This window comes from Anabrus simplex, chromosome 10, assembly GCF_040414725.1.
Source record: "Anabrus simplex isolate iqAnaSimp1 chromosome 10, ASM4041472v1, whole genome shotgun sequence".
Taxonomy (NCBI): domain Eukaryota; kingdom Metazoa; phylum Arthropoda; class Insecta; order Orthoptera; family Tettigoniidae; genus Anabrus; species Anabrus simplex.
In genome coordinates, this window is record NC_090274.1 from 11721133 (window position 1) to 11748300 (window position 27168).

The 27168-nt window shown below is 38.6% G+C and overlaps 1 protein-coding gene across 2 annotated transcripts in view; it reads left to right on the forward strand.

The window, feature by feature from the left end:
• LOC136882117 (U2 snRNP-associated SURP motif-containing protein) overlaps window positions 1-27168 on the forward strand; it is a 238506-nt gene that overhangs the window by 142567 nt on the left and 68771 nt on the right. For both annotated transcript variants that reach the window (XM_067154643.2, XM_067154642.2), the window contains 2 exons: window positions 1926-2089; window positions 8931-8996. In XM_067154643.2, the coding sequence (XP_067010744.2) occupies window positions 1926-2089; window positions 8931-8996 (230 nt within the window). The remainder of the gene's footprint in view (window positions 1-1925; window positions 2090-8930; window positions 8997-27168) is intronic.

Below are 27168 nucleotides of genomic sequence, written 5' to 3' on the forward strand. Positions count from 1 at the left end.
AGGTGTTACAGACGTACAGACATGAAAACTGGTATTTGGAATCTCCTTTAAAAATAATGAAACACGTATTTTTTTTGTTTTCGGAAAATCCAGTTAAGGGGCTGAAAACAATTGGAAAAACGGGTGAATTTTTAAAATGAGTACCAGTATATCTACATTATATGTCAAAAACTTAACATGTTAGAGACAAGAAACTTGGTATTTGGAAAGTCCTTTAAAAATACGGGAAGATGTACCTTTTTGTTTTCAGAGAAGGCACTTAAACAGGGAGTGAAAAGAAGTGAAAAATAGTTGAATTATTTTATATGTGGATATTTATATCTTCGAAACTGAAGATGTAACAGACGTGAAAATTGGTATTTGGAAACTCCACTAAAAATCAAGAAACATGTACTTTTGTTTTTTGGAAAATACACTCTGATGGGGGTGGGGGAAGGACTGATCAAGGGGTTGAATTCTTTTTATGAGGATACTTATGTATACCTCAAAAACTGAAGATGTTAAAGATGTAGGAATAGGTATGGGGAATCTCGTTTAAAAGTAAAAATCATGTATTTATTTTTTGACTTGAGAGAAGACTGTTTCTCACATGTACAGTTCTATGTCGCATGGTCGTCTTAGCCCCAAAAGGTAATACCACAAACACGGTTTACAAAGAATTTCTGGGGTAAATGCAACTCAGTTTTTGGGTGAGTTTTAATACTTTAGGAATTTTCAGAAAATGTCGTAGTACAATGCCGAGGAACGATTTCTTTGGTCAAATTACGAAATCCACACGAGTGAAGCCGTGGGTAATTGCTATTATGAAATATTACTTTATAGGCATTGTATCTGGTAACCACATTCTTGTGATACAAATTCTTATAATTTTGTTAATTACCACCTATTCAATACAATAAAAACGTAGTACAAACTTACATGTTTATTAAGATGTTGATATGGTACATGTTTCGCTCCTTTTTCGTGAGCATCATCAGCCAATTATTATTTACTTAAGGTTATATAAGATCATGAAACAATTCTTTTGGATTAAGATTATGCCTATAAAACTGATTGACAAATCTTATAATATTTTACAAGTCATATAACAATAAAATTATGTCTTTAAGTTAAAACATATCTGTCTAAAATCTATCCAAGTCTAACATTTTATTAACAAAACTCATCTGGTGAACATCCTTTAAAATTATTAAAAAATAAAAATAAAACTTTTGAGATCTAGCTAATTGTATTGATTCAATGTTGCTTAACTTGTATGATTGTCCTTAAAACTTCGTTAACTATATTGACAATTTTCTGCAGTTGACAATTGTCTATGTTATGGACATTTGACTTGTTCTCGTTGTTGCTGGAGTAACATTTATACAAATGTATTGACATTAATTTTTATATTGTCAATAGGAGAATATTGTTCGTGAACAAACTTGTTGATGAAACACTTTCTAATGTGATGTAGGATTTAAAATGTCCTCGTATGCTCCAAAATGGCTTGTTGTTATATTTTTCTTTCTGCTGCGTAATTGTTTAGTGTTACTCCTAGTCTCTTGAGTACTACTTGTTGTTCTGTTTGCACTCCTTGTATTATATGTATTATATTCTGGCTGACACTAGTGAGTTCTGCCACTGTAATGTTTCAGATTTCATTTGTAATGTTTTCTTTCAGCTTCTGCAATGTTTGATGATTTGTTCGACATAATTTTTCTTTCGGTTTGCCCCTCAAGTAAAGGAAACACTGCCACTCAGTGACTCTCTCCTCATCAATCCCAGTCATTGTCATCATTATCATCATCCATTTAGTGCCGATGACGTAGATGTTAGGCCCCTTTACCATTTAAGATATCATATTGTTACTGTGATAAATGTGGAAATTAAGTGAAAACTTTCAAACTCAAAGTGTTCTACCACGGTGTTGAATTATGTTTCAGGCAAGGATGTCATGTCGTATGAAATGAAACTCGGATGGGGCAAAGCAGTGCCGATTCCACCGCATCCAATATACATACCTCCAGCCATGTTAGAGCTGACCATGCCTCCGCCCCCGTCTGGCTTGCCATTCAATGCCCAGCCCAACAAGAGGGACAGGCACAAAGTAAGTAAGGCAAGGCAGGTGTCTGCATTAATCAGTACCATCCTTGTAACAGGGCAAGTTCCAAATGAGTTATACTTGTTTCACATGAAAAAGGTGATTGTCATCAACCATCGAAAGTAAGTTGTACAGATAAAGATTTTTCATTTGGAGAATGTTTATATTTATTTTGAAAAAGGAAGGTAAGTGTGGAATATAGTCAAAAATTCAAAATTTAGTATGAATTGATCAGTTGAAGACATGTCTGGAAAAATGAGCAAACCTACACTTTTTATACATGGAGAAAAATAGTTTTTTGTGAAGATGACTGATTCACTGATTCAAAATCTGTTCATTCAAAATTCTGCCTATTTCGAAGAAGCTTTCGTGGCTAAAAACATGGGGTAGGGTTTTGCATGTTATTTAGATTGTTTGCCATATTTTCTCACGTAATTAAAACACTTTTTTGACGAAAAATACAGGCGAAAACTTTGGATGCGTAAATTATTCGAGGAATTCAGATATTTAAAAAGTTATTTACAATTCATTTACATTTAAAAGATACATCAAATATAATGCACACAATTGGTTCAAGTCATTTGCGGTTATGGTCATTTGGCATAAAATTCTGGCATGAGATTTTTTCTGAAAAGTCAAATAAGGTACAGTACATCGGGTAAGTTGTACGCGTGGGTGTGAAGTACTGGCACTAGAAAATATTCTTCCCGTTACGAGGTGACAATATGACCTGAAGTGAAATAAACATGAACTAATAAAAGTAAAATTCATGTAAGTACGTAATAATGACATACCGGCAAAAAAATGAAACTGTCCATCACGAGAAGGGCCGGGCATCGAAGGAGGGACGCTGCTAGATTTCCGTAAGCTGTTAGTATCCAATCTTGTACAAGTGACGTGTCCATCACCCTTTTTTTGTGGATACAAACATTGATCCCTTGTGGAAATATTACTTTAGGCATTGTTTTTCATGTTAGAACAACATAAGATACAAGCTTTCTGCCATCAGCTGTTACAGCAAGCATTGCGGTACATCGTTCTTTTTTGCTCCAGTAGCGCGTACAATAACACTCAATGTCCCTTTCTGTCATAGAGAAAGTCCATTTCTGTTCATAAAATTAATCATCCAGGCTCAGCTAACGTTCAAATCTGAGACACTGATTCCATGTACAGCAGCAGTTTCTCGTCCTTTAAAATACAGGATTTAGTGGGATACAGCACATCAAACGCTGCGCAACGAAATTATATATTTAAGCAGATCCTCCTCTACTTGCGGAAACTTGCCACTTTTTGGTCCGCAAAATGCTATGCTAGACTTGTTGGTCGCTTGAAGTGCCACTTCTCTGTTACCGCAGTAGCACACATTGCATTCACACGCTGAATACTTGCGGTCCACTGCCCTATTCCCTTATGTTTCAGCGTAACTGACCACCACGAGTTTATATGATATAATATTACTCGAATACTGGCTCACTGCGGATCAATAAATAATTTTGAGATCACAGAAAACGCATGTTCTGTACCCAAAATACTCATAAAATATGTTTGTACCACACTGGTATAGAGCGTCACTATTAGCTTTTGCGCTGATTCACTTACTGAACTAGTGCAGTAGTATTTTCTACTGGCTGATAACAGCACTTTGCCCAGTATTTGGAATGCCCGGTTTCTCAATAAGAAGGGTGCTTTTAGAGTAGTTGACATCTTTATTTTGAAATGCATCCTGAGCTGGGTGATATATGTTCGAAGAAGTGGGTGCGTCAAATAGGGGAACATTTCTTTTTTTTCCACTTTGGGCCCAAAAATATTAGGATGCGTACATTTTGCGAGAAAATACAGTAATGCAAAATACAGATAATTCGTAATTCGAAGTACAGTGCTGGTCACATTATAGAAATTCAGACGTTTATTTCAAAATTGCCTTTGCGTTTTAAAAAATTTGTATTTTATGGAGTAATTTAAATTTAGAATTTCTCCAAGTCACGATAGAACACTTTCTGTACTTTCACTCTCTTCGGTGTGTGTGCAGTGTCCTTCATAGTTGCTAAGTTCGAGTGAAATCGTAGTTCTTTTGAATTCTTGCAGTTACTCATTTTACTTAACGTTCAGTGTACGGTCATGATTTCATAGTTACAACGTATTGATACTGTATTTTAGTTTATTGCTACGGTATATTAGTTTGGGATATATGTGTTTAAAAAACTCCTGCGGGATTAAATTCCAGCACCTTGACGTCTCCGAAAAAACGTTAAAATAGTTAGCGGGGCGTTAAACCATTAACATTATTATTTATTTCCCATCACACAACACTCGGTGTCGAGTCACTGGCTCTATGATCTTGCAGCTCAGCATCGAGTGCTGGGCAGTGAAACGTATCAACTTTTCATGATTAGTAATGTCACACTTTCGTTCTCTCAATAATTAAAAATACTCTTTGTAAACTTTGTTACTAAGGCTGAATGAACTAGCAAACACTACACGCATCGATGAAACAACCGCAAACTACTTTCTATAGGAGCATTAACGTAGGAGAGAGAGAGTGTGTGATAGAGAGAAAGCCTTGGTACAGTGATAACTGAAATCTTTCTGTGGAATTTTATTTTTGGTCTGAGTTTCAACATTAATGGAAAATTCCATTGAATTTAGACGAAATTTGATTCATGTGGAACGTATCTGTCGACATACTGCATTAAGCATCCTGAAGTATTAACCCTCTCATGCGCATAAACCTCGTGTGAACTCTTACAATTTTCATACAAAATTTACCTGTAATTTGTTTTAGAAACTGTGATTGTATTTTGTAAGTTTCCAATTTTAAAAAAGTTGAGAAAAACTTGCTTTTAACTTCAAAGTGAAAATGTGTGCTCAATAGGATTAAAATACTCATGATTTGTAAATCTTTTCTTCGTGTCCCTACACTCCAGCAGCATTACAGAAGAAGCTGATGAATGTTGTTTACCTCCTACCTGTCATTTGAGTTGCAGAGTACCCTATATTGAACTCCGAAACACCATTCAATATCCCTGTGTGCAACTCCCTCGCTCCCTTTATTTTTTAAGAAATAAAAATGTATTGTGCTCTTTTTCCAAATGAAGGAATGCATGCTATTTAACTCTCTTGCACTCAGCCTATATGCAGGGTTTTGCTCGAGGCAGCTCAGACTAATTTTTGTGATTTTGCAACCAAACTACAAAAAATCAACACTTAAACAGTTTAACACATATTAAAATAAAATAAATCACACTAATACAGGAAACTACGATTACTTTAGAAATGAATATACTTTGAACGTATTACTATTGGTAAAGCAAAAAAAAAAATTGAACTTAGAAAATAATTTTTGAAAATGACAGATCAGACTTATTGCGTCTTTCCTCTTAAACCTGAAAGAAAGAACATTTAATTCTGAACAATTTTATATCAATATGATTTTTGCGCTGCAATTCACTCATGAAGTATGGCATGAAGTTATTCACTATACACATAACTGTCATCTATGTCAGTTCCTCGTGGTCCGATGCATGGTGAGCAGCTGTGACTGTCGCTTCCCACATAATGGGAATCACTTTAGACAAAGCCTCTATTACTGTCTAAATCCGAAAATTCAAGGATATCAGAATCATTTGGCCTTGAACATGGCCCAGCCATTAATGAGAAAGGGATGACTCAAGCACGTGCAACAGCGGTGCAATGAGAAAACGAATAATTACAGTTGGAGAAGTGCAGTGAACGCACATTATACGAAAGAAACTAAATAAACTATAACAATGATAAAATTGTTGTATTCATAAGCCAACCAAAAACAGATCTATGCAATAACAACTTCAAACAACTCGACATAAACATTCATGGTTATCAGATTTCATTTTTCGAAAATAAAAATATTTTGTAGGGCTGATGGATATATCTGTTGAGTAAAATGCAAATTAAATGCTTTAAGTTACTGTCACAATTATCTGTTGCCATTTAACAGTCGCACAAATGATCAAAATCCCTAAATAGGACAAAGCGAATGTATAGACTCTGTGAGTGTTCTCGCCATAACCTCTCATAGTGATAGATCGGCGCACTGAGTGCAAGAGGGTTAAGAATGGCTGCAATGTGGAAAATTCAAAGAATGTTTTTCTGACAAATTAATTTTGTGTTTTTGACTAATTTTTGCCAAAAAAGCTTGGTCTCATTGTAGCTCCCTGTTTGGATCAGTGGTAGTTTGTCATCCTCTTTATCTCATTATTGTGGATTTAAACCGAGTGGAGATAACGTTTTTTATTTTTTTTAAGGGAGGAAAATGTCCATTCGGCACCCCATGCCGTGCAATGTCAGCATCTAAAAGATGACTTGCGACACAAAATTAATTGAAAACTGCCTTAGATCACTCAACTGAAATCTGTTTCTGTACCATCTGGTTGACAGAGATGCCATCCACTACGAATTTTACAAATTCAAAATGCTCTTTATGAATTCTCCATTTCTCCTGCAGTCATAAAAAAAAATAGTTTTGCACACTGGGGATTCGCTGTTAGAAAATAATTGATTAAAAACTTACAAGATGATGTTCGTCTACATTCCTTGACCATAGGCATAACATTCTTTGCTGAATGCAAATTCCCAGCATATGTGCTCAATTTTTTTCAGTTACCTGTAATTTAGTAATTTAGTGTAGAACGACATAAAATCAATAAGATGTCATATAAACGTAAAAAGCAATGAAGAACCGAATGTCCGTGGACAGAAATGATCTGTAGCTAATCAGTATTACCGAAAGCAGTATGTGGAAAAGTTTTCATGCCTAGGACTAAGGATGATTTCACTGACTCACGTTTGTGAAACATGCAAATTGTGATTTTTCAGTCGAACATGGAGGACACATCGACTGTCCACACCATGTAAAATCTGAAAAACATGAAGGTTATGGATTGTTTAAAGGGCAATGCCTTCATCTTCTCTGGTATTTTTCTTTCTGACAACAGTTACAGTAGAATTCCGCTGTAACGAACACCAGAATAACGAATATTTTTTTGGTCCCTTTTTCCCTATTTTGTAGTTTCAGTTTAACGAATTAAAATTGAGCTCTTTTCTTTACCAGTTTGACCATATTTTCTCAAATTAAAACCAAAATTCATCCTGTTTTATGACCAAAATTTTTCTTGTTACATTATTTTGTTATTCAGACGATATGATCACCATTTTCCATATATGCACCGTATGCGATAGAGAAGGCAATAATCACTTTTGTGTAACCAATATGCTTCGCCCAGTTCTCACATATGGTATGGAACTTATTTGGGAAAAACTAACGGTGTCCAACCTTCTAACTTTTGAAAATGTAAAGGCCAGATTTCTGAAACGAACATTGGGCATCTCCAAGATGTCGCCATCACGACTTGCGTATGAATTATGCAAAGAAACGTTTTTACTGGAAGATTTGAAAATAAGAATGCAGCTTTCACATACGCAGCAAGAAGTTCTCCAAGAGAGAAAGAGAAAACAAGCAGAAATCAGCCTGGATTTTTATTCAACTGATGCTATGATTGACTGCAGCTGGACCGGTCAATGAAAACTGCTGTCGCTTCTGCTTATCCATTTGCAATGATATGAACTTATTTATTTAACGAAATGCACACAAACTTTGCAAGTTTAATGATATAACCTTAACAGAAACACGTTGCTTTGCGAATTAAATACGAAGAAGAAGCATGCAATGCATGATGCGGCGAAACTGTCGGGTTCGTTGGTGGATTACAAACATCGCGATCCTACTCAGCCAATAGTGTGATGTCTTACATTGATTGATGGACGAAGCCAATTGGTTACACAAAGCATAGCGTTCATTGGTGGATTGCAAACTTGGCGCTCCTACTCAGCTAATAGAGTGACGTCTTACATTGGATGGTGGGCGAAGCTGATTGGTTACACAAAGCATAGCGTTCATTGGTGGATTGCAAACTTGGCGCTCCTACTCAGCTAATAGAGTGACGTCTTACATTGGATGGTGGGCGAAGCATATTGGTTACACAAAAGCGATTGCCTTATCGATCACTTACGGTGCATGTATAGAAAACGGTGATCCTGTCGTCTGAATAACGAAATAATGTAACGAGAAAAATAATAGTCATAAAACAGGATGAATTTTAGTTTTAGTTTGAGAAAATATGGTCAAATTGGTAAAGAAAGGAACTCAGTTTTAATTTGTTGAACTGAAACTATGAAATTCGTTAAAATGAAATATTTTAACACGCAACAAATAGGGAAAAGGGAAGGGACCAAAAAAAACCGTTATACTAGTGTACTTTACAGCGTAATTCTACTGTATATGGACTGAATGTTTTTCACGGTTCTTTGGTTGAATGTAACCCTCCCTTTTATGTAACAGGGCATGTCACTATGGATAACCAAACACCTTTGAGGTTGGCATCTCTGGGCTACGGAAACCAGAACATCGAAATTCATGCACTGGCAGCATAAATGACATTGAATCAGTAGGTCTTCAAATGGCAGCTGAGGCCTTATAATCATTACTGTATTTTTCTCATCATTATTATTATTATTATTATTATTATTATTATTACTATTATTATTACTTTTATTTCCAATATCCCTTAAAATACTGACCAACTGTACAGGGATTCAGTCATGTTATCTGGGCACTGAAGGCCCACGTACCCAGATGTACCAAACAGAAATCTGAAGAGCCAATACATGAATAAATGCAGTTTTTATCATTAATGTACAATTAATTAATTGTCTGTTCATTTTCTGTCAAGGGCACCTTTGGAGTGGAAGTGATTGTTATTTGTTTGAGCTCATTCATGGAAAATATGAGTTATAAAGGTTTTGTGTGTCATAGGTTCAGCAACTGCAGAGGAATGAGGGTTTCCCGAGTAACCCAGAGGAAAAGGAGGAGTTGGACAAGGTAACATAACAACATAAGAGCTCCATCCTTTATTTGTGATCTCATTGTCTGCAGTTTTTGATTTGTACTCTCTAGGTTGGATTATTGTGAGTAGCTCAGCACCAGGTCGGTCGTCTGGAAGAGGTTTAGCTGAGCCATCTGTTATACGTTTCATAATGTTGCCTAATTCTTTGAATCTTGTTTCTGCGGTAAGCCACAGATTTAGTTTGCAAACGTGCTTGGTAGAATTGTGGTAAATTCTGTCACCGTCTGTCTGAATAACAGCAGAGCTTCGCAAAGTCTGCTGTTTGTTTTCCATGATGCACAGTGAAAAGTATTGCTTTGTTACATTTATCTTATCTTCAAAGGTTACTGAAGATCTGTCTGGAAATGTGGCATTTTGTCAAAGTGCAATAGCATCGTTTGCTTCTCTGTGAAGTCTCAGTCCATATTGATAGTAGATTCAGATCTTTATTGAATATATTGCATCACCTTAGTGTAAACGAAGCTCTTGCATTTGTATGCAAGAGAACTGTAGGCATGATCGTTGTCCGAACACAAGACTTACCAGTGTGTCCCATCTGATCCATTTTCATTATACATGCCAAATAGGGTGAGAACCTTCACAAGTTCAAGTTGCAAGGCACAACTATCACACAATTCTGAGAAAATGGATTTTGAATATTTCCATTTGCAATTCAAACCAGTGAAAATGATGTGACTGTCATTCGTTCTGCCTTTCAACATTTTGGTGACATTGATCAAAAATACAGTGCAGCTATCAGCACTATTATGAAATCCACTCGTACTTCAGTTTTTGGGAGTTGGTTTGTTCAATAAGAAAGGAATGTGACCTGCATTTTCATTGTTCCTACAAGGAATTTAAATTTTCAAGTATATATAGGAATTCTTTCAAAGTCTATAATATCAGGAAATACTCAGAATGTTTCTGTCAGAATCTGGAATGTTACATGTGACGTATGTAATAATTCTTTTAACCTTCTTGTCATTATTCAGAGAGTCACCAGAAACTTCAATATTCTACATAGTGCCTAATACGATAGGCTGGCATCTAATGCCTGTACAGCAACTTACACAGTAGCGTTAGGTGTATTTGTTGTCAAAATACCTACTTAAAAATCTGAAGACTTTCATACTTTATGCTCAAAGAAGTTGGATGTTCCTGTTTTTCTTTCTGTGCTGAAATTAGAGAGAAAATATCCAAGACTTGTATTTATTGCGTTAAGCTGACATTAACCCATTCATGTCGTATTTAAAAGGCCACTTACTTGACTAAGAAACTGAATTTAAATCTTCTTATCCATGTGTTTTAAGATCTGCACTGCAATGCACTATCTTGCACTTCAAAAAAAATTTTATCACACGACAGGAATATTTTCATGCTGTTCTTTTAATTTAGCAAGCAGAAAATTTGAACCCATAGTAATGGCAAAATTTCAAAACCGTTTGGGTTATGAAGAGGCAGTTATCTCTTTACAGTGCAGTTGAATACGAGGCTTTTGAACCTTTGACAAAGCGCAGAGAGCAAAATAAGCCTTTAATATCATCCTCATAAGTGTCAACCACCTAACATCATCCACCTGGGTTTTATTTTTAATGTGGTATAGAGCATAATCATGTGTTTCACGTGATAACTCAAAAGACATGATCTAAAAATACTAAAAGTTGTGAGTTAGGACTGTCCTGATTCTTATTCTGAATAATTTCAGACACTGCACGGCTCTGGTGAATGAAGGGATGAATAGTTGGTCTGTTTTCCCCTGCCACCGTACCTTAATTCTTTCTTGCATGTTTTCATTGTGGCTGCACTAAATTAACCGTAATCTCTCTCATTTTCATATGAGGAGCTTTCTACCTCATTTAAATTATCATGTGCACCCTTCTTAGTTCTGATCTACTATCCAAAACCCTTTCGAGCAGACTCTGAATGCAGTCACATTGGCAACCCCAAATCACTGAAATGAAAGGCATGCAAACTTCAGAAATATTGCTGCCAACTCTTAAGACTTGAAGTACACAGAAGATGATACAGAAGTGTGGGACGGTCACATTCCTTAGTTAGTCGTCATCAGAGATACGATTTTCAGAGGCCTGAAAAAACATGTAACTGAAAGTGTGCCTACAGTACATAGGGAATGAAAACACAGTGGTGTATTTCTTGAAAATTATATTTTTTGGGTAATATACATTCACAGAGTACATCATACAAGATTCTGTATTGTACATCACAGAAAAAATCGGTTATTTTAGACTGTTTGAAATTGTCTGCTGCTCCGGCATAAACTACATCCTTAAATCACAATAATTCTTCGATTGTATCATCAGTGATATGGCACATAACATTTGATAGTTTCTAGGGCACTTAAAACCACATTAGAACACTAGGGAGTGCTCAATGGCTGACCATCGTCATCTTCCTCGACGTACTCCTGCTGAATGCCTTGCTGTTGGTTATAGCTTCCATAGTAATAACGTTCTTGACAAAGTCTATGTATTCGTTAAACAATGCTCCAAGCTGTCCCGTTCTTTGTCACCACCAAAAGAGCATTATCATCTTCATCGTGCGAGCCTTCACAGTCGCCGAATCCCACTTATTTTTTCAATATAATGAATCCCGTTTTGTGACATTCATTGCTATGAAGATGTGATGTATTGCATTCCTTATTGAAGAGATTCAATTGTTCCATATTTGTACAGTTAGGGACTGCAGTTACTAATATCTGAAGAACAAAAAATGTTGCGGGAAAGATAATATATATGTGTGACTAACACATCATTGGTTACTAGAAAGGAGAAAAAAACAAAAAAACCTTACTTGTAAAACATGGATCTTCATTGCGTCATTCTTTATATTCATGTAGCAGATGTCTTACACCAATATCTTCCAATAGTGCTACTTAAAATTGCGTATTTTCAAGGTTCAGTGATTTTAGTTCACTGGCAGTTTGCAGGGAATAATTCTAGTCACTTTTCTCAGGTATGGTGTGTCAGGAGGGTGCACTATACATCCATCCACATGCAGGAGGATCTTTCTACCTTTCACACGCTTTTTTGCTCAATTCTCTCAATGCTTAATTTTCAAAATTTTGTACAATTGTAATCCCTCGTCGGGGGAGGGGGGTTGCGAACAGAAAAGTTCATTAATATGTTGAGATTTTTATGTATTTGCGCAAATATGAAACGTGCGGAAACATACGGTAGGCTGTAAAACGAATTCCATTTATAATGAAATGTAAGATGTTTCACATTCATGTTCAGATGTCAGTAATATTTCCATTTGTTCAAAAATTATAATTATATACCTTCAGTACCATCTTCATTCAGAGTATCTTTGCAAAACGTCACCCTCGGAGCCACTATCATCACAAAAAATTATATAAATAAAATTTCTAAAGAGCCCCCATGTTTGGTATTATTATTATTATTATTATCATCATCATCAAACAGTTGTTTCCTACCATTTTTATTATTGTTGTTTTGTAATTGCAGTGAACATTTGACATGATCAAAATAGGGTAAATATAATAGAATTTCAGAAAACTGTACTTGCTTAGTAGACAGTTTTTTCTTGCTTTCTTTCATAAAACATGGTATGTAAATAGAGGCATGATTTTTTCGCATTAATTTTTCAACGATTTTCCGAGAAGGATATTAATTTTCACGTTATTTCGCAAAATAGATATTGCCGTATCGCTTTAATTTCGCTTTAATGAAATTCTAAAATTAATCATTCAAGGTTTCATTACTATCACTGATCATTGATTGTTGAGGTTTAATTGATAGACTGTACATACCTGGTAGATACTTTTGAAGCCATTTCCGGACTGCAAGGTCATCTACCTTCTCCAGCGGGATGTTGGCTTTGAGTAGCATCGGTGTTGTTTCGTGAATAAATTCTGTTTTTTCACTGTTAGCTTTCTTTTGCATATCTAATGAGAGATCTATTGTTGCCTGCCGTTTCACTGTTGGAGTGCTAAATTTACGTCCTGAATGTTCCTTATTCTTTTTTTTGCGCCACCCGAAACGAACATTACAAAATTTACACATTAAAATATTGCTTTCCGAAATTTATAAACCTTCACTCACAAACTGTTTAGCTCTGCTGTGCACCATAACACTTGTCGAGTGACCCATCTTCGCTACTGTCTGTTATCACTTTCTTAATTTTACCTAACCACGAAGCCGAAATACACCAGTCAATTGTGCTGCTTGTAGATGTCATTGGGGATTCCAAGATTGCACTGTGCTGTGAGGAGACAGGCTGGGGTAGGATTACCAACCACCACAAGAACAACATTCCAAACATTTTGTTTGGCAAGAAGCCTGGAGCCAACCCCTTTTCTTTGATGCCATGTCTTAAAGAGATTTTCCAGAACATTAATGATAACATATTTCTTTCCTGTTGATGAATCTTTCTTCGCTCTTCCTTTTCTTTTCATAATCTTGGAACAAAATGTCAAGTTCATTATTCACTGCTGCAATATCGTGCTTATTGCAAAATAATTTTGCTTTAAAATGGCCTTATCGCTTTAATTCACGATCATAATATCCCTATTTTCTTAACCAGAAACATATAATTTGTAAAGATATCGCAAAATCGCTTCAAAATATTTTTTGTCGCGTTTATTGTTAATGTGAAAAATCATGCCTCTATATATAAACAATTTTAAAATCTCAAGTTCAAGCTGTCGTGAAACAAATTTTTCTGTATTAGATGCTCAAACAAGCAAAAAGAAAAAGAATCTTGCAAATATCTCCTATTGGTACAGAGATAACATTTCTTTTAAACACAAAAAAATGCTCAGTCCAGAACCATTATTAGGGATACTCGGTCCCAGACTGAAATGGGTTAACCACTGTAATTCTGTCTATGAGAAGTAAGGCACGTGCATTGGGTCTTCTGTTTTATTGGAGGCAATAAGTAAGGGGATGGTCCAGGTCTTTTCTTCCTTTTTTTATTCTCCACCTTATTCCAGTTCAGGGATCACCTGCAAAAATGAGTTTCTGCATCTCGCATCCTCTTGATCTTTTTCTGTCACCGTTTTGAGCCCCACTCTCTTCAGTCTTTGCTTCCTCCTTTCTTACAGCATGCCTACACCACCTCAATCGACTCTCCTTTATCTCTTCTGTGATGACAGCCACCAGGCATCTCAACATTCTCAGTTTTGTCCTTTCCTTTAAAATTGAATGTCTTTTCACTGTTTATAATTAGCTGAGGATGGCCCACTGAAGTTTGAAACATGTTCTGGAATTTTTTGTATGACTAAATTCAGCACTCATTTTAGTGTTTAGTCCAATGTGTATTGAAAAGGCAGACCCATAAATATAAATTATTTAATAAATGAATATTCAGGAATAAAAGAGCTTGATTCAAACTAAAAGGAACATTTTTTTCTTTTTTTTTTTTTTTCTTGAGAATGTAGAGAAAAGAGGAGAGATGGAACAAATGATTCTTTGATTGTCTTAGATACGAAATTCTGCTCTCTGCTCTATGTTGTAACCAAGGTTGAAATTTACAAACACAACTTTTATTGCTTCACTTTGATATTTACACAAATAACTGAAATTTATTTTGAAGCAAAAAGGAATATTGAATCTTGAGAAAAGTCTGTCTTTATACAATATGTACAGGTTTACAGTCTTTATATACACTTCTATCTTGAAAAGATAGTCCTTGTGAATTGACACGTTGATAGTCGAAAACTATCTGGCACACTAACATAAATGTCTTTGAGAGTCCTTGTTTGTTGAAGTGCCTGAATTCCTAAAAGCAAGTTCAATTGATTGAAGAAATTCCACCTAGCGAAACTAAGGGAGCTTGCATAACTTAGGGAATGAAAATGGCTTGTAAAAGAATTACGGAACATAGGCAGTGGAAACAGGTAAGGGAGCGGTGACCAGAGGTGAAACCTCGTACTGCCAGAAATTCAGTCCACCTGGTCGAAGCACATTTTCAAGAGGAGTAGCCTCCGTGCTCGACGTAGGGTGTATTCTGGAGCTGGACACCGGGGCAAGTGGGCAAGTGAGCAGGCAGGGAGCTCCTATTTATAGTACACTCGATGGTCAGGCACGCGCACTGAGGGCTGCGCGTCGAAGCTAGCAGAATGATACACAGGCGCGCGTGCAGCTGGCTGGCGGAGCGAGAAGGGAGCGCCGGACATACAACACCCTCCCCTCCTAAATACGCCGGTACGGCGTGAAACGGCGGCGGCGCTGGCGGCGACTGCGATGCTGGGGCGGAGCTGCTGATTTCTCTGTTGTATTGTCCGGAGCTGGAACTGGGCGGAGTGGCGCTGTCTCGTCCTGAAAGGAACCCATTGTTATTAAATGATCTAAAGCGCGTTCAGCAATAGATTTATCAGGTTTAGCAATAGCATCAATAGCTGGACAGGGGCGGTAGCGCAGACGTATCTGATCTTGATGGCGGCAGATACGTTTCTCCGTAGTCTGTATCTCGTATAGACGATGACCCAAAGATCTGCAGATGACTCCAGGTATCCAGAGTGGGTTGGATTTGAATGTCCTGGTGTAGACCTTGTCGTTGTGGGAGAACTTCGTTGGTGATGTCTTATGCTGGGCCGGAAGAGGCTGTAACAGAGAAAGTAAAGTTCTGTGAGGTCGTCCATGGAGCTTCTGTGCAGGAGTGATGTTATCAGCGCCGGGTAGAGTTCTGTAGTTGTTTAAGAGTTGGAGCAAGGCTTGGTCTTTAGTTAAGCCTGAAGAGACAGCTTTCTTCATACTTCTTTTAAATGTTTGTACGAAGCGTTCAGCTTCACCATTAGATTGAGGGTGAAAAGGTGGTGCTAGGATATGACGAATGCCATTATGTGTACAAAAGTTCTGAAAAGCAGTAGCTGTAAATTGAGGTCCGTTGTCTGAAATGAGTACTTGCGGTAAACCTTCTGTAGTAAAGATTTTCTGGAGAGCACGAATGGTAGCTTCGGTTGTAGTAGTCGAATGCATATCCACTACATATGGAAAGTTTGACAGTGAATCGATGACTATTAACCACATGGAATTGAGGAAAGGACCTGCGAAATCGATGTGAACTCGTTCCCATGGAGTAGTAGCAGGAGGCCATGAAGCAAGATCAGAAGACGGGGCGTTCTGATTCGTTTGACATTGCTCACAATGACGTATTAGCTTTTCGATGGCGGCATCAATACCGGGCCAGTAGCAGTGTTGACGGGCGAGTTGCTTTGTTCTGGAGATACCCCAATGGCTTTGGTGTAATAATTCGAGAACTTGTTTCTGTAGGCTAAGTGGGATAACCACTCGGAAGATGGTGCCTGCTTCTAGTAATACAACTCCGGCACGAGTCGTAAGACGATGCTGCATACGATGATAAGGTGCCAGGTGGGCAGGAAGTGTGCTCTGAAGAGGCCAACCATTGCGGATGTAAGTACGTACAGTAGCAAGTGTACTGTCCTTATCCGTAGCTTTAGCTATGCAGGTAGCATCAATAGGAAAACTGGATACAGTATCTTCAAGTTCTATGTCCAACTGAAGACATTCAGATTCTTGAGAATCGAAGGCAGTATCAGGACCAACGGGTAAGCGGGAGAGGGCATCAGCATTACAATGCTGGGATGTGGCTCGATATACAATCTGATAGGAATAATCAGAAAGGAACATGGACCATCTTTGAAGCTTTCTGAGGGAATTCTCTGGGATCTTATTACCAGGATGGAATAAGTGTACGAGAGGCTTATGATCGGTAATGATCAGGAAATGGTTGCCATAGAGATATTCATTGCAACGGCGAATACCAAAGATGATGGCTAAAGCTTCTTTCTCTATCTGTGAGTATCGACGTTGATGGTCATTAAGTGTTTTCGAAGCGAAGGCGATGGGGCGTTCTTGTCCATGACGATCCTTCTGGGAGAGAACGGCACCGACACCGTAGTCTGAAGCGTCAGTAGCTAGCGTGATGATCTTGTCGGGCTGAAAATGAGTGAGTTGTATAGCTTGAATTAAGGCGTTGTTGATTGTTTTCCATGCCTGTTGGCATTGCGGAGTCCACTGAAACTTAACACCTTTTTTACGTAGAGCGTGTAATGGAGCTGCCACTGTAGCGAAGCGTGGAATGAACTTATTATAATAGTTCGCTTTGCCTATGAAGGACTGAAGCTGCTTGAGGTTCTGAGGTGCTGGCATGTTTACTATCGCTGAGACATTCTGTGTACTAGGACGAATTCCATTCTTATCAAGTATATGTCCTAGGTAGTGAACTTGAGGTTGAAAGAAGGTACATTTAGCGAGATTCGCTCGTAAGCCATTGTCTTTCAATTTCTGGAGAAGGAGGCGTAGATTGGTTAGATGTTCCTGATGATCTTTTCCAGTAACAATAATATCATCCAGGTAGTTAGCACAACCGGGAATGGAGGCGGTGAGTTGAGCCAAATAGCGCTGAAAAATAGCCGCTGAGGATGAAACACCGAAGGGGAGCCGCTGGAGCTGGAGCAGTCCGAGAGGAGTGTTGAGTGTGAGAAATTTCTTAGATTCTTCGTCTAAAAGTAGCTGGAGATATGCTTCTTTAAGATCAACTCGAGAGAAGAATTGTCCACCAGAGAGACGACGGAATAAGTCTTCTGGACGTGGAATAGGAAAGATATCGGTGTCGAGTTGTGCGTTGACTGTAGATCGAAAATCGCCACAAAGTCGAACATTACCATCAGGTTTCTTGATTACCACGAGTGGAGTAGCCCATTGACTAGAAGTAACTGGGACAACAATTCCAGTTTGTATCCATCTTTCTAATTCTTTCGTGACCTGGTCTTGAAGTGCTAGGGGTACTGGACGTGCCTTGAAGAAGCGAGGCTTAGCTCCGGATTTCAGCTGTATGTGAGCTGTATAGTCTTTGGCTGTTCCGAGCTGAGAGTCGAAGACTTCAGGAAACTGCGCTAGGAGAGCGGTAACGTCAGAAGTAGGATGCAATGTAGATACGACGTTAATGTTGTCATGTATCTGGAAACCAAATAAGTTAAATAGATCCATGCCCATAATGTTTGATGCAGTGTAGTTGTTAACTACGAGAAGAGGAATGGCCTTCTGAATTCCTTTATAACTAGCCTGAAGCTTGATTTGACCTTTGATGTCAATTTTCTTCTTGTTAAAGGTCACGAGCTGGATGTCAGCTGGAGAGCATGAAGGTGAACCTAAGTCGTGGTAGGTAGTCAGGTTAATAATAGAGACAGGTGATCCAGTATCTAATTGAAAATCGACAGATCGATCAGAGAATGATAGAGGAATGATGATTTTGTGAGAATCCTTGGTGGGAAGAATAAGATTGATCTGATCAACTTCCATGTCTTGGCGGGGCTGTATATGCTTCCGGCGTGCTGCAGTAGTCTTAGCAGGGCGGAGCGAACTGTGACAGACAGTCTTAATGTGTCCAAGTTTATTACATCGTTCACAAGTAGCTTTGAAAAAACGACAGTCACGACGTTCATGATGCTTGAAACAACCTCGGCAGGAAGGCAGGAGTTTCGAGGTGCTTCTAGAATTGAGCTTCCGTGTAGCATTACGAGAGGGAACCTGGCGAGAATGCTTGGTGGAGAGCGCCTTATCCGTACGGTGCACTGTAGCAGAGGACTTGCGGGCCTGAGGCGAGACTTGTGCAACTTCGTGTGGAGAAGCTATGGCTGCGGCAGTCTTGGTAGTAAGCTCATAAACCGTAGCAATACGCTGGACGTCTTCTAAAGAAGGGTTACTCTGCTTGACAGCGTCAAAACGTATTTTGTCTTCAGGAGTATGTAAAATTATCATGTCCCGAATGAGAGAATCAGTGTAGGATGAACCACAACCGTCCTTGGAGCAGATGAACTGGCAGGGTTTAGCTAGACCACGCAATTCAGTTATCCATTCAGTATGTGTCTGATGGGGTTGCTTTCGGCTCTGAAAAAATTTATAGCGAGCAGCCACTATGTGAGGAGCTTTGGCATAGTGTTCCGTGAGCCGGGCCAAGAGCTGCGTGAAGGGTACCTCAGATAAGTGTTCTTCCGGACTTAGTTTACGTAGTAATTCACACGTAGCATTGCCAACCGAACTAAGAAATAGTGCGCGGCGGCGTTGATCATCTGTGACAGAATGGCAGATGAAATGCTGTTGTAAACGGGCTAAATACACTGACCATTCTTCCTTAGCCGGATCAAAAGCAGAGAACGGAGGAATAGCTGATGGCTGTGTAGAGACAGAAATAGCTTGAATAGCCTGGATTAATGCTGCCTGTTGTTGTTGCATAAACTGTTGTTGTTGCTGCTGTAAGGCTTGGAAGACCGTAGCTAGTTGTTCCGCAGTAGCCATTGCGAGATGCGTGCAAGAAAGAGTAAGGTAAGCTGTGTGTCAGAACTGGTTGGAGTGTCGTTGTTGTTTAGCACGTCGCCGTAGAGTTGACAACTGGGCCTGTTGAATTGTAGTGTCGTGTTTACCTCGTTGCTATAGAGTTGGCGATTGGGGCTGATGACGTGTAGTTTGTTGCTTTTTACCTCGTCACTATAGAGTTGGCAACTGGGGTCGAAGAATGGTAGAGTTGCTTTTTTACCTCGTCGCCATAGAGTTGTGTTGTAACCAAGGTTGAAATTTACAAACACAACTTTTATTGCTTCACTTTGATATTTACACAAATAACTGAAATTTATTTTGAAGCAAAAAGGAATATTGAATCTTGAGAAAAGTCTGTCTTTATACAATATGTACAGGTTTACAGTCTTTATATACACTTCTATCTTGAAAAGATAGTCCTTGTGAATTGACACGTTGATAGTCGAAAACTATCTGGCACACTAACATAAATGTCTTTGAGAGTCCTTGTTTGTTGAAGTGCCTGAATTCCTAAAAGCAAGTTCAATTGATTGAAGAAATTCCACCTAGCGAAACTAAGGGAGCTTGCATAACTTAGGGAATGAAAATGGCTTGTAAAAGAATTACGGAACATAGGCAGTGGAAACAGGTAAGGGAGCGGTGACCAGAGGTGAAACCTCGTACTGCCAGAAATTCAGTCCACCTGGTCGAAGCACATTTTCAAGAGGAGTAGCCTCCGTGCTCGACGTAGGGTGTATTCTGGAGCTGGACACCGGGGCAAGTGGGCAAGTGAGCAGGCAGGGAGCTCCTATTTATAGTACACTCGATGGTCAGGCACGCGCACTGAGGGCTGCGCGTCGAAGCTAGCAGAATGATACACAGGCGCGCGTGCAGCTGGCTGGCGGAGCGAGAAGGGAGCGCCGGACATACAACACTCTATAACATCAGTTTGCTGTTCACAGCAGAATTCTGCTACAATTACTACACTCTGGATGGGAGATGGTTATACCGTTGCCCAAAACTCATAATAAACCTTTTCAATCATGAAATAACCAGCTTTTCACTCGGTTGTTGTATCAGACTGGCAGCTCATGTATCGTTGTTGCAATCCAACTGATAAGCACAGTAAAAAGCCTAAAGAGCTCGTATAGTTAATATAATATTCATAATTGAAATTAACTTTCAACCTATTAAGTCGTGTTCCGTATTTGTAGTACATGTGAAGATAACGGCCATTGCGGGTTCCGATCCCACTTTTGTCTGGTTGGCTACAATGCGGTCGTGAAAATTCAGTATTCATATTCACAATTGGTGAGAATAAATTATTTCCCTTCTTAGGACTTAATTGTTTATGAGTTCTATCACCATAATTGAATTACAGAGGAGAACTTGCACAATAATTAGTGACTTACGAGCAGTTTGCTGTCCTTTATCATCACTGCTACATTCATATCTCTTCCTGTGGGTAAAAAGGCAAGAGTTTCCTTTATGGAAGATGGTGCCATGTAATGACATTCCTAATTATATTTTCTCTTTCCAATAGACTTGTCATAATATGAATGCATTTGTTTGGTATAAATGTGATTTTGTTGTTGAGAAATGACTTGCAGTTGATACATGTGTGGCCTAGATATTTATTTTGTGTTTTGTTTTGAGTTTTAACTTGGTGGCTGAGCTATTAACCCAGTGAAAGGTGTGAGTTTGTTGGGTTGATATCTTGTCCTCCAGTTGCATGTGAAGGGTTTATGTGCAGTGCTGTGGTTATCATGTATTGTTGCTTACTATTACAGGTCAACAGAACACTAGTTACATACACATATCTTATATTTGATGATTGTGAGTTGTTTCATATGTAAATGATCTTTGTTGTATCAAAAATCCATGAGAATTGGTGCAATAGCTTCAGTTTTAACAGCAACCATTTCCTCTGTTGTAGTTAGTTCACCCTAATATTCTTAGGTGTACAGCAAGATCATCCAAAAGTCGTCATTAGATAACTTGTGCCACAAACCGTTTAAAAACATTTCAACTCACTCGCATTAATGAATGAACATATGCACTAATAACTTGCCCATTAGTGTCATCATTGTCATTTCTCAAATTTCTTTGTAGTTGACCATTTTCTGTGCATAATTGGATGTTCCACCAAGTGTGTCTGCTTGCCTGCCCAGGCATTTCGGATGCACTTGTGCCGAAAATAAGGCAAGTCTGTCATTAATTTAACAGATGTCGTCTGTATCCTTGCAAGATTTTGCTTGAAGTTGGATCCCAACCAGTTGTTACACGTCATGAGGTCAGGGAGGCTAGTTGAGAGGTTCGCTTCATCTGATCCATGAAGGAAAGTTGCTGTATAACTATTCTTGCCGATCGCTTCCTTGTTGGTTTAAACTGCGAGTGATTTGTCAATGATTTTTTTCAGAAATAGACATATTTTGGAGGTCTTCCACTGTGTTTTGCATCTAATTCAGGAACAGTAAAGAAGTTTTCTTGAATTTCTTCACATTTTTTGCCATTTCATTCTTTTTCATAAACCCATACGGTAACGATGATGCATTCCTCAGTCATGTATCTGCTTATATCCGCCATTGTTTATGAAACAAATACAAAACTACTTATCACAGGCACATCATTCAACTAATGAACAACCACCAGAAAGAATTCTTGCTTGTCAACACAACTCAACTCTGTCAAGAGAGACAAACTAGCACTGGTGCCACAACAAGGGATAGTTTTAGTTAGTTTTTGCTTGTTACAAATGTGTTATTTCAATACAAATCCAGTCATCACTTTTGGTCCATCCTAGTTTCCTGCTGCTTTAATCCTTACTTCTGGGTGTTAATGACTGTTGTTCATTATTTTATTGCTGCTATGTTCAGCACATGCACTGACTGCTGGGCAGCTCTTCAAGAACACTCTTGCTATATGATTTATTCAGTCAGGACCAGTTTCTTGGGAGAAACTGTTCTAATGTTCACTCGGTACGCTTTTCTTCTGAATACCTCTTCATGCGAGCTGCTGATCTTACTGAAATAATTCATGTATTCCTCTGTCAAGTTTTCCATCCAGCACCTTTTAACCTCTGTGGTCAGTATCCCCTCAGTATTGCCAAAGCATCTTGTCCGTAATGACATATCAAAATTTAGGAATGTTTGACTATTTGCGGATCAGACCTAGTAGACAGCACATAGTTACGAGACATCTCTTTCAATGTGTCCTATCGTTAGAGCCGTGCGCAGATATACAAAATATTACCTGCATCCACACTTCCTTCATCCGCATCCGCGAATGATTATCTGCGGTTATTGTAAATATTTAACTATAATATATTACACCCAGATGGTAATAGCATTGTATCAAAATTGCGAAAGTTTTGTTCGAACCAAAGTGGGTCAAACTGAATGGTTCAGAGTTGAAACAGACTTAAGACAGGGAAGTGTATTGTCTCCCTTACTCTTCATTATCATCATCGCTACAATTCTGCATAATATCAAGATGATGGGGGAACAAGTAAAGTCTGTGCTCTTTGCTGATGACATTGTAGTTTGGGGAGATAATGAAGAGGAAGTACAGGCACAAGTTGATTTATGGAATGAGGAAATAAGAAATTTTGGAATGAAGATCAGTACTGGGAAAAGCAAGACTTTGGTCATGAAGTAGTGAAAATCTTTTAATATTTGGGCAGCGTGATATCACAAGATGGAAATTTGGATGGAGAAATTGATTTAAGAATACAGCAGTCAGCATGTTTCTATCAGTGTGTGAGAGACATTGTATGGAACAAAGATGTGCCAATGAAGTGCAAGAAGGTTTTATACTCGTCCTGTTATAAACCTATACTGACGTATGCTTCAGCAGCCTGGACGTTGACTAGGTGGAACCAAAGTGTGATACAAGCAGCTGAAATAAGGTTCTTGAGGAGCATACAGGGAAAGACAAAATCAGATAGAATCTGAATTGAAGAAATAAGGAGAAGTGTGGAAGTGTGTAAACTTCAAGAAAAGATTGATATAGCAAAGCTAAAATGGTTTGGACCTATCATGAGAATGCCAGGAGAGAGAATACCGAAGAGAACATTCATGGATACAGAGTGGAGGGGATGACCTAGAATGAGATGGAGAAGCTCTGTTGTGGACTGTATTGCAAATAGAGGAGCCAATAGCAATAAAGTACTAGAAGAGGAGTGGTGGAAAGATCGAGTAAGGTGGAGGGCTTTGGTACACTACCCTACCCAGAGAGAATCTGGAAAAGGGAATGGATGAGGAAGATGATATTACACCCAAGGTATTGAAACGGTTAGATCTGTTAACATTATACGATAGGCGAGACATCTGGCACCCCCACAACCACAGGTTTATGAGGGTTTTTCTCTTGCGACAACTACAAAGGTATTCACCTTTGTTCCTTACTCCCATTAATTGCTGACAGGAGGCAGTTAGGTTACGGTCAGATTTTCGGCTTTATGATCTCAAGACTCTCTACATATCACCATTCTCCCATACCACTGTCAAGGGTCGCCTAACCACAAGCAAAAATAAGAGTATACCTGAGTGAAAATTAATAAACTTCATTATTTAGAAATTATCAGCAAAGTTATCCCCACTGTCATAGAGTTTGCATCCACCAAGACACTAACTTCACGGATATCTGGATCCCTGCAGAGCTCTACCTATCGCGTTCTCTCCTGCCACTTGTTCCCAGTGTCTGCATAACAGCATAACCTGTCGTGGAACACTTCCCCTCGTCCTCGGTCTGCCCAGGGGGCATCTCCGTCAGCTTTTTGCCATCTGTGTATAATCATTTGTGTGACAATAGTTTCTAATGTTTGAATCTTAATATATTTGACCCTTCTCTAAATTGTCTTGTGAGAATGTTTATTTTCCTTGTCCTCGCCCAATATCATCTTTCTTATCATTTTGTCTGCCAGTATTAATGTACGTTAATAAGGACTTCATCAAAACCATGCACATTGGTCAGTGTAGAAAATATATTTGAATGTATCATACTTTCTATCAACATTTTCTTTAGGAAAAACAAACTAACTGATCATTCTTGTTCATTTGGAATATGTATCTGAAATTCATTATTAATCATTTGGAAACACTCATCCTAGGGTGGATACCTATACTGCTACTCAGCTGTAAAATTTCAGGGAACTGCTTATATAAAAACAAAACTGAATCTAGGATCTTAACACGTTCGCGGCCGATGACGACACATATGCGTCACACTCCGCGCTAAATATTAAAGCTCGTATTTCCGCCTATATGTATGTAAACAAACAGACCTCTCATCTGTGCATTGTTAAGGTGTTATTAAACATATGTGCCATCCGGACATCAGGTCAATTGTTAGTTACAATCTCTGTAGCCATTACAAGTTGGCATACCATTCTGCGATGTCAAGAGAGAACAGTGAAGTTTCAGAACCTTCTCTCCGGAAGAAACCCCGTCTTAGCGGGATAAACAGGCGATTTGCAATTAATTATTATAGTCTGGAAGCTCTCCTGAACGCCAGTGACAGTGACAGCATTGATAGTGCCGACAGTGATGACAGTGTGAAAAGTGACTAGCCACCTGACTGAGAATCGTAATTGCGGATGTGTGTGTCGAGTGTCTACTCCCTGTTCTCACATTACAGAAGATGAGGAAGAAGTACGTAATATCTCATCTCCTAATCTCCCGCCAAATAACATGGGCAATATTTCAGGGGTCATTTGTTGGAGGTCAGATTCGTCCTCAATGAAACAAACTTTATTGGTCGGCCGGAAATGAAGGTTCCACTGTCAAGTGACGCGAAACCTATTGATTATTTTCGCTTGCTTGCAGATGACAATTTGCTGAATAACATTGTAACTGAATGTAACGCATTTGCAGAAGAGTAATTTTTGCGAGGAAACGCCACTGAAATGTGGCACACTGTTTCGACTAGTTACATTGTACAGCTTATAGAGTAGGCCTAATGTAAGTATACATTGTTCACACAGCAATAATAAGATTCTACTGCACAGTATTTTTGTGTGAAATGTTCAAAAACTTATTTTTCTGCTGTAAAGAAGTTCTACAATCGAACAAAACATTATTTTCCTCGTTACACTTCATTACCAGTCATGACGCACATGCTGCGTCAAACGGCACCGAAGGTGAAAAACTCATCGGTAGTGCCGCTGACGCAGCATGTGCGTCCTGGCTCATATGCACATAAATAATATTGAAATAATTAAAATAATAATCTAAAATGCATAAGGACACAGAAATGAAGTCCTTTAAGCAAAAAGTATTACGGTACCACGGTAATGGTTGCCGATATCCGAGCGGCCGCGAACGTGTTAAGTAATGTAGCAGAGGATGAGCATTGTGACATACGGTTAAGTGTAGGATTCTCATGAAAAGTTCCAGTATACTACAAAGTCGCTCTTATAAACCCAGACTCAAGCGCACAGTGTTTGTACTTTGCGCTACAGCAGCTGTCTCAGCCCAACTTACGTCACGTGCGGCCACTCTGCTTTAAGCATGTGTACAATCTTACATGAAATCTTATAGATGCTGGAAGTGTCATCCTTCATAATGAGGGGCTTCATAAACAACATTAGGATTTTCTGCACACCAATAGTGAGGGTTATGGCTGTTCGCATGACCATTAGATGAAACCAGGCCTCATCCGAAAAGAACACAAGCTGTGGGTCGAATGAACAATCATTCAGTGATGTAAGATAGCACTTACAATATCTCACTCTTGTGGCTGGATCAGCAGATTTAAAACAGTGGGTCTGTGCAGAATAAACCGAAAGACCTACTTGTGCTAATTTTGGGAGTGATTTTTTTGTGACCGTTCAAGATTCGCACCAATGTCATCTAGCTTTTCCTCTGTTAAAACTGTTTGTATGCGTGCATGTTTTTTTATTGAGCACTGAGCCAGTAGTTTCAAATGTATTTACAGTTACGTGAATCTGTGCTCGTGAAGGTAATTGGAAATTGCTGAACAAATGTATGGTGTACCCGTCGAACAGACTCGTGCTTAAAATAACTTTTACATACAAAAATACGGTGTTGCAGTGGTAACTGTCTCACCCTGTTAACAGCTGAGATTATGGCTGGTGACATGTTTGCAAACTTGAACACGTGCACGCTCCTTACAAGGTCAAGAGCTATGTGTGCACCTCCTGTACGGTTGCTTAGGTCTCCGAGAATAAAAACTCCGCTGGACGGTCTGGGTTTATAAGAGAGACCCAGTATAGCTCTCAGGTCGCTGGTTTTGGAGAAAGATACAGTAGATGTAAAGAACGCTTGGAGCTTTACACTCAAGTGCAAATGACCAGATTGGCAAAGTGGCAGTACAACAGAGCATTTGCATTCTAGAATCAAACTTCTATAAAGAAGACTTGACACGGAAAAGGATTTAAGTGCCAAAAAGTACATTTTTCAGGAGAAAGGAAAAACGTTGTTGGAATCTCAAATATGCTTTTTGTATTTTTCATGCACAATCAGTGTTTTGTGTTAAGAACTATTGTCACTAATAATATTACTGATAATTTGTATTAAACATAACAATACAACACAATACAAAATTAGGAAGAACAAATTTCCTTGCAGAAGTCATAATATTGTGGATCTTTGTAATCCAGCATTGCCAGCAAGTCTTTTTTCTTGCCACCACTTCTGGATATTACCTGTGTATCATTTCTGAAGGCCTGTATGTTCCTGAATTCTGCATATTTTTCCTTCTTGAAGACAGCATAATTCTCCCACTCTTCCATTTCACTGAAAGATTTCTTTGTTTTAATTTTTTGTAAATCTGTCACTGTTACTTTGATCCACGATTTGCGGGTGATGACCTTCGATGTTAGGCCCCTTAAAACAACAAGCATCATCAT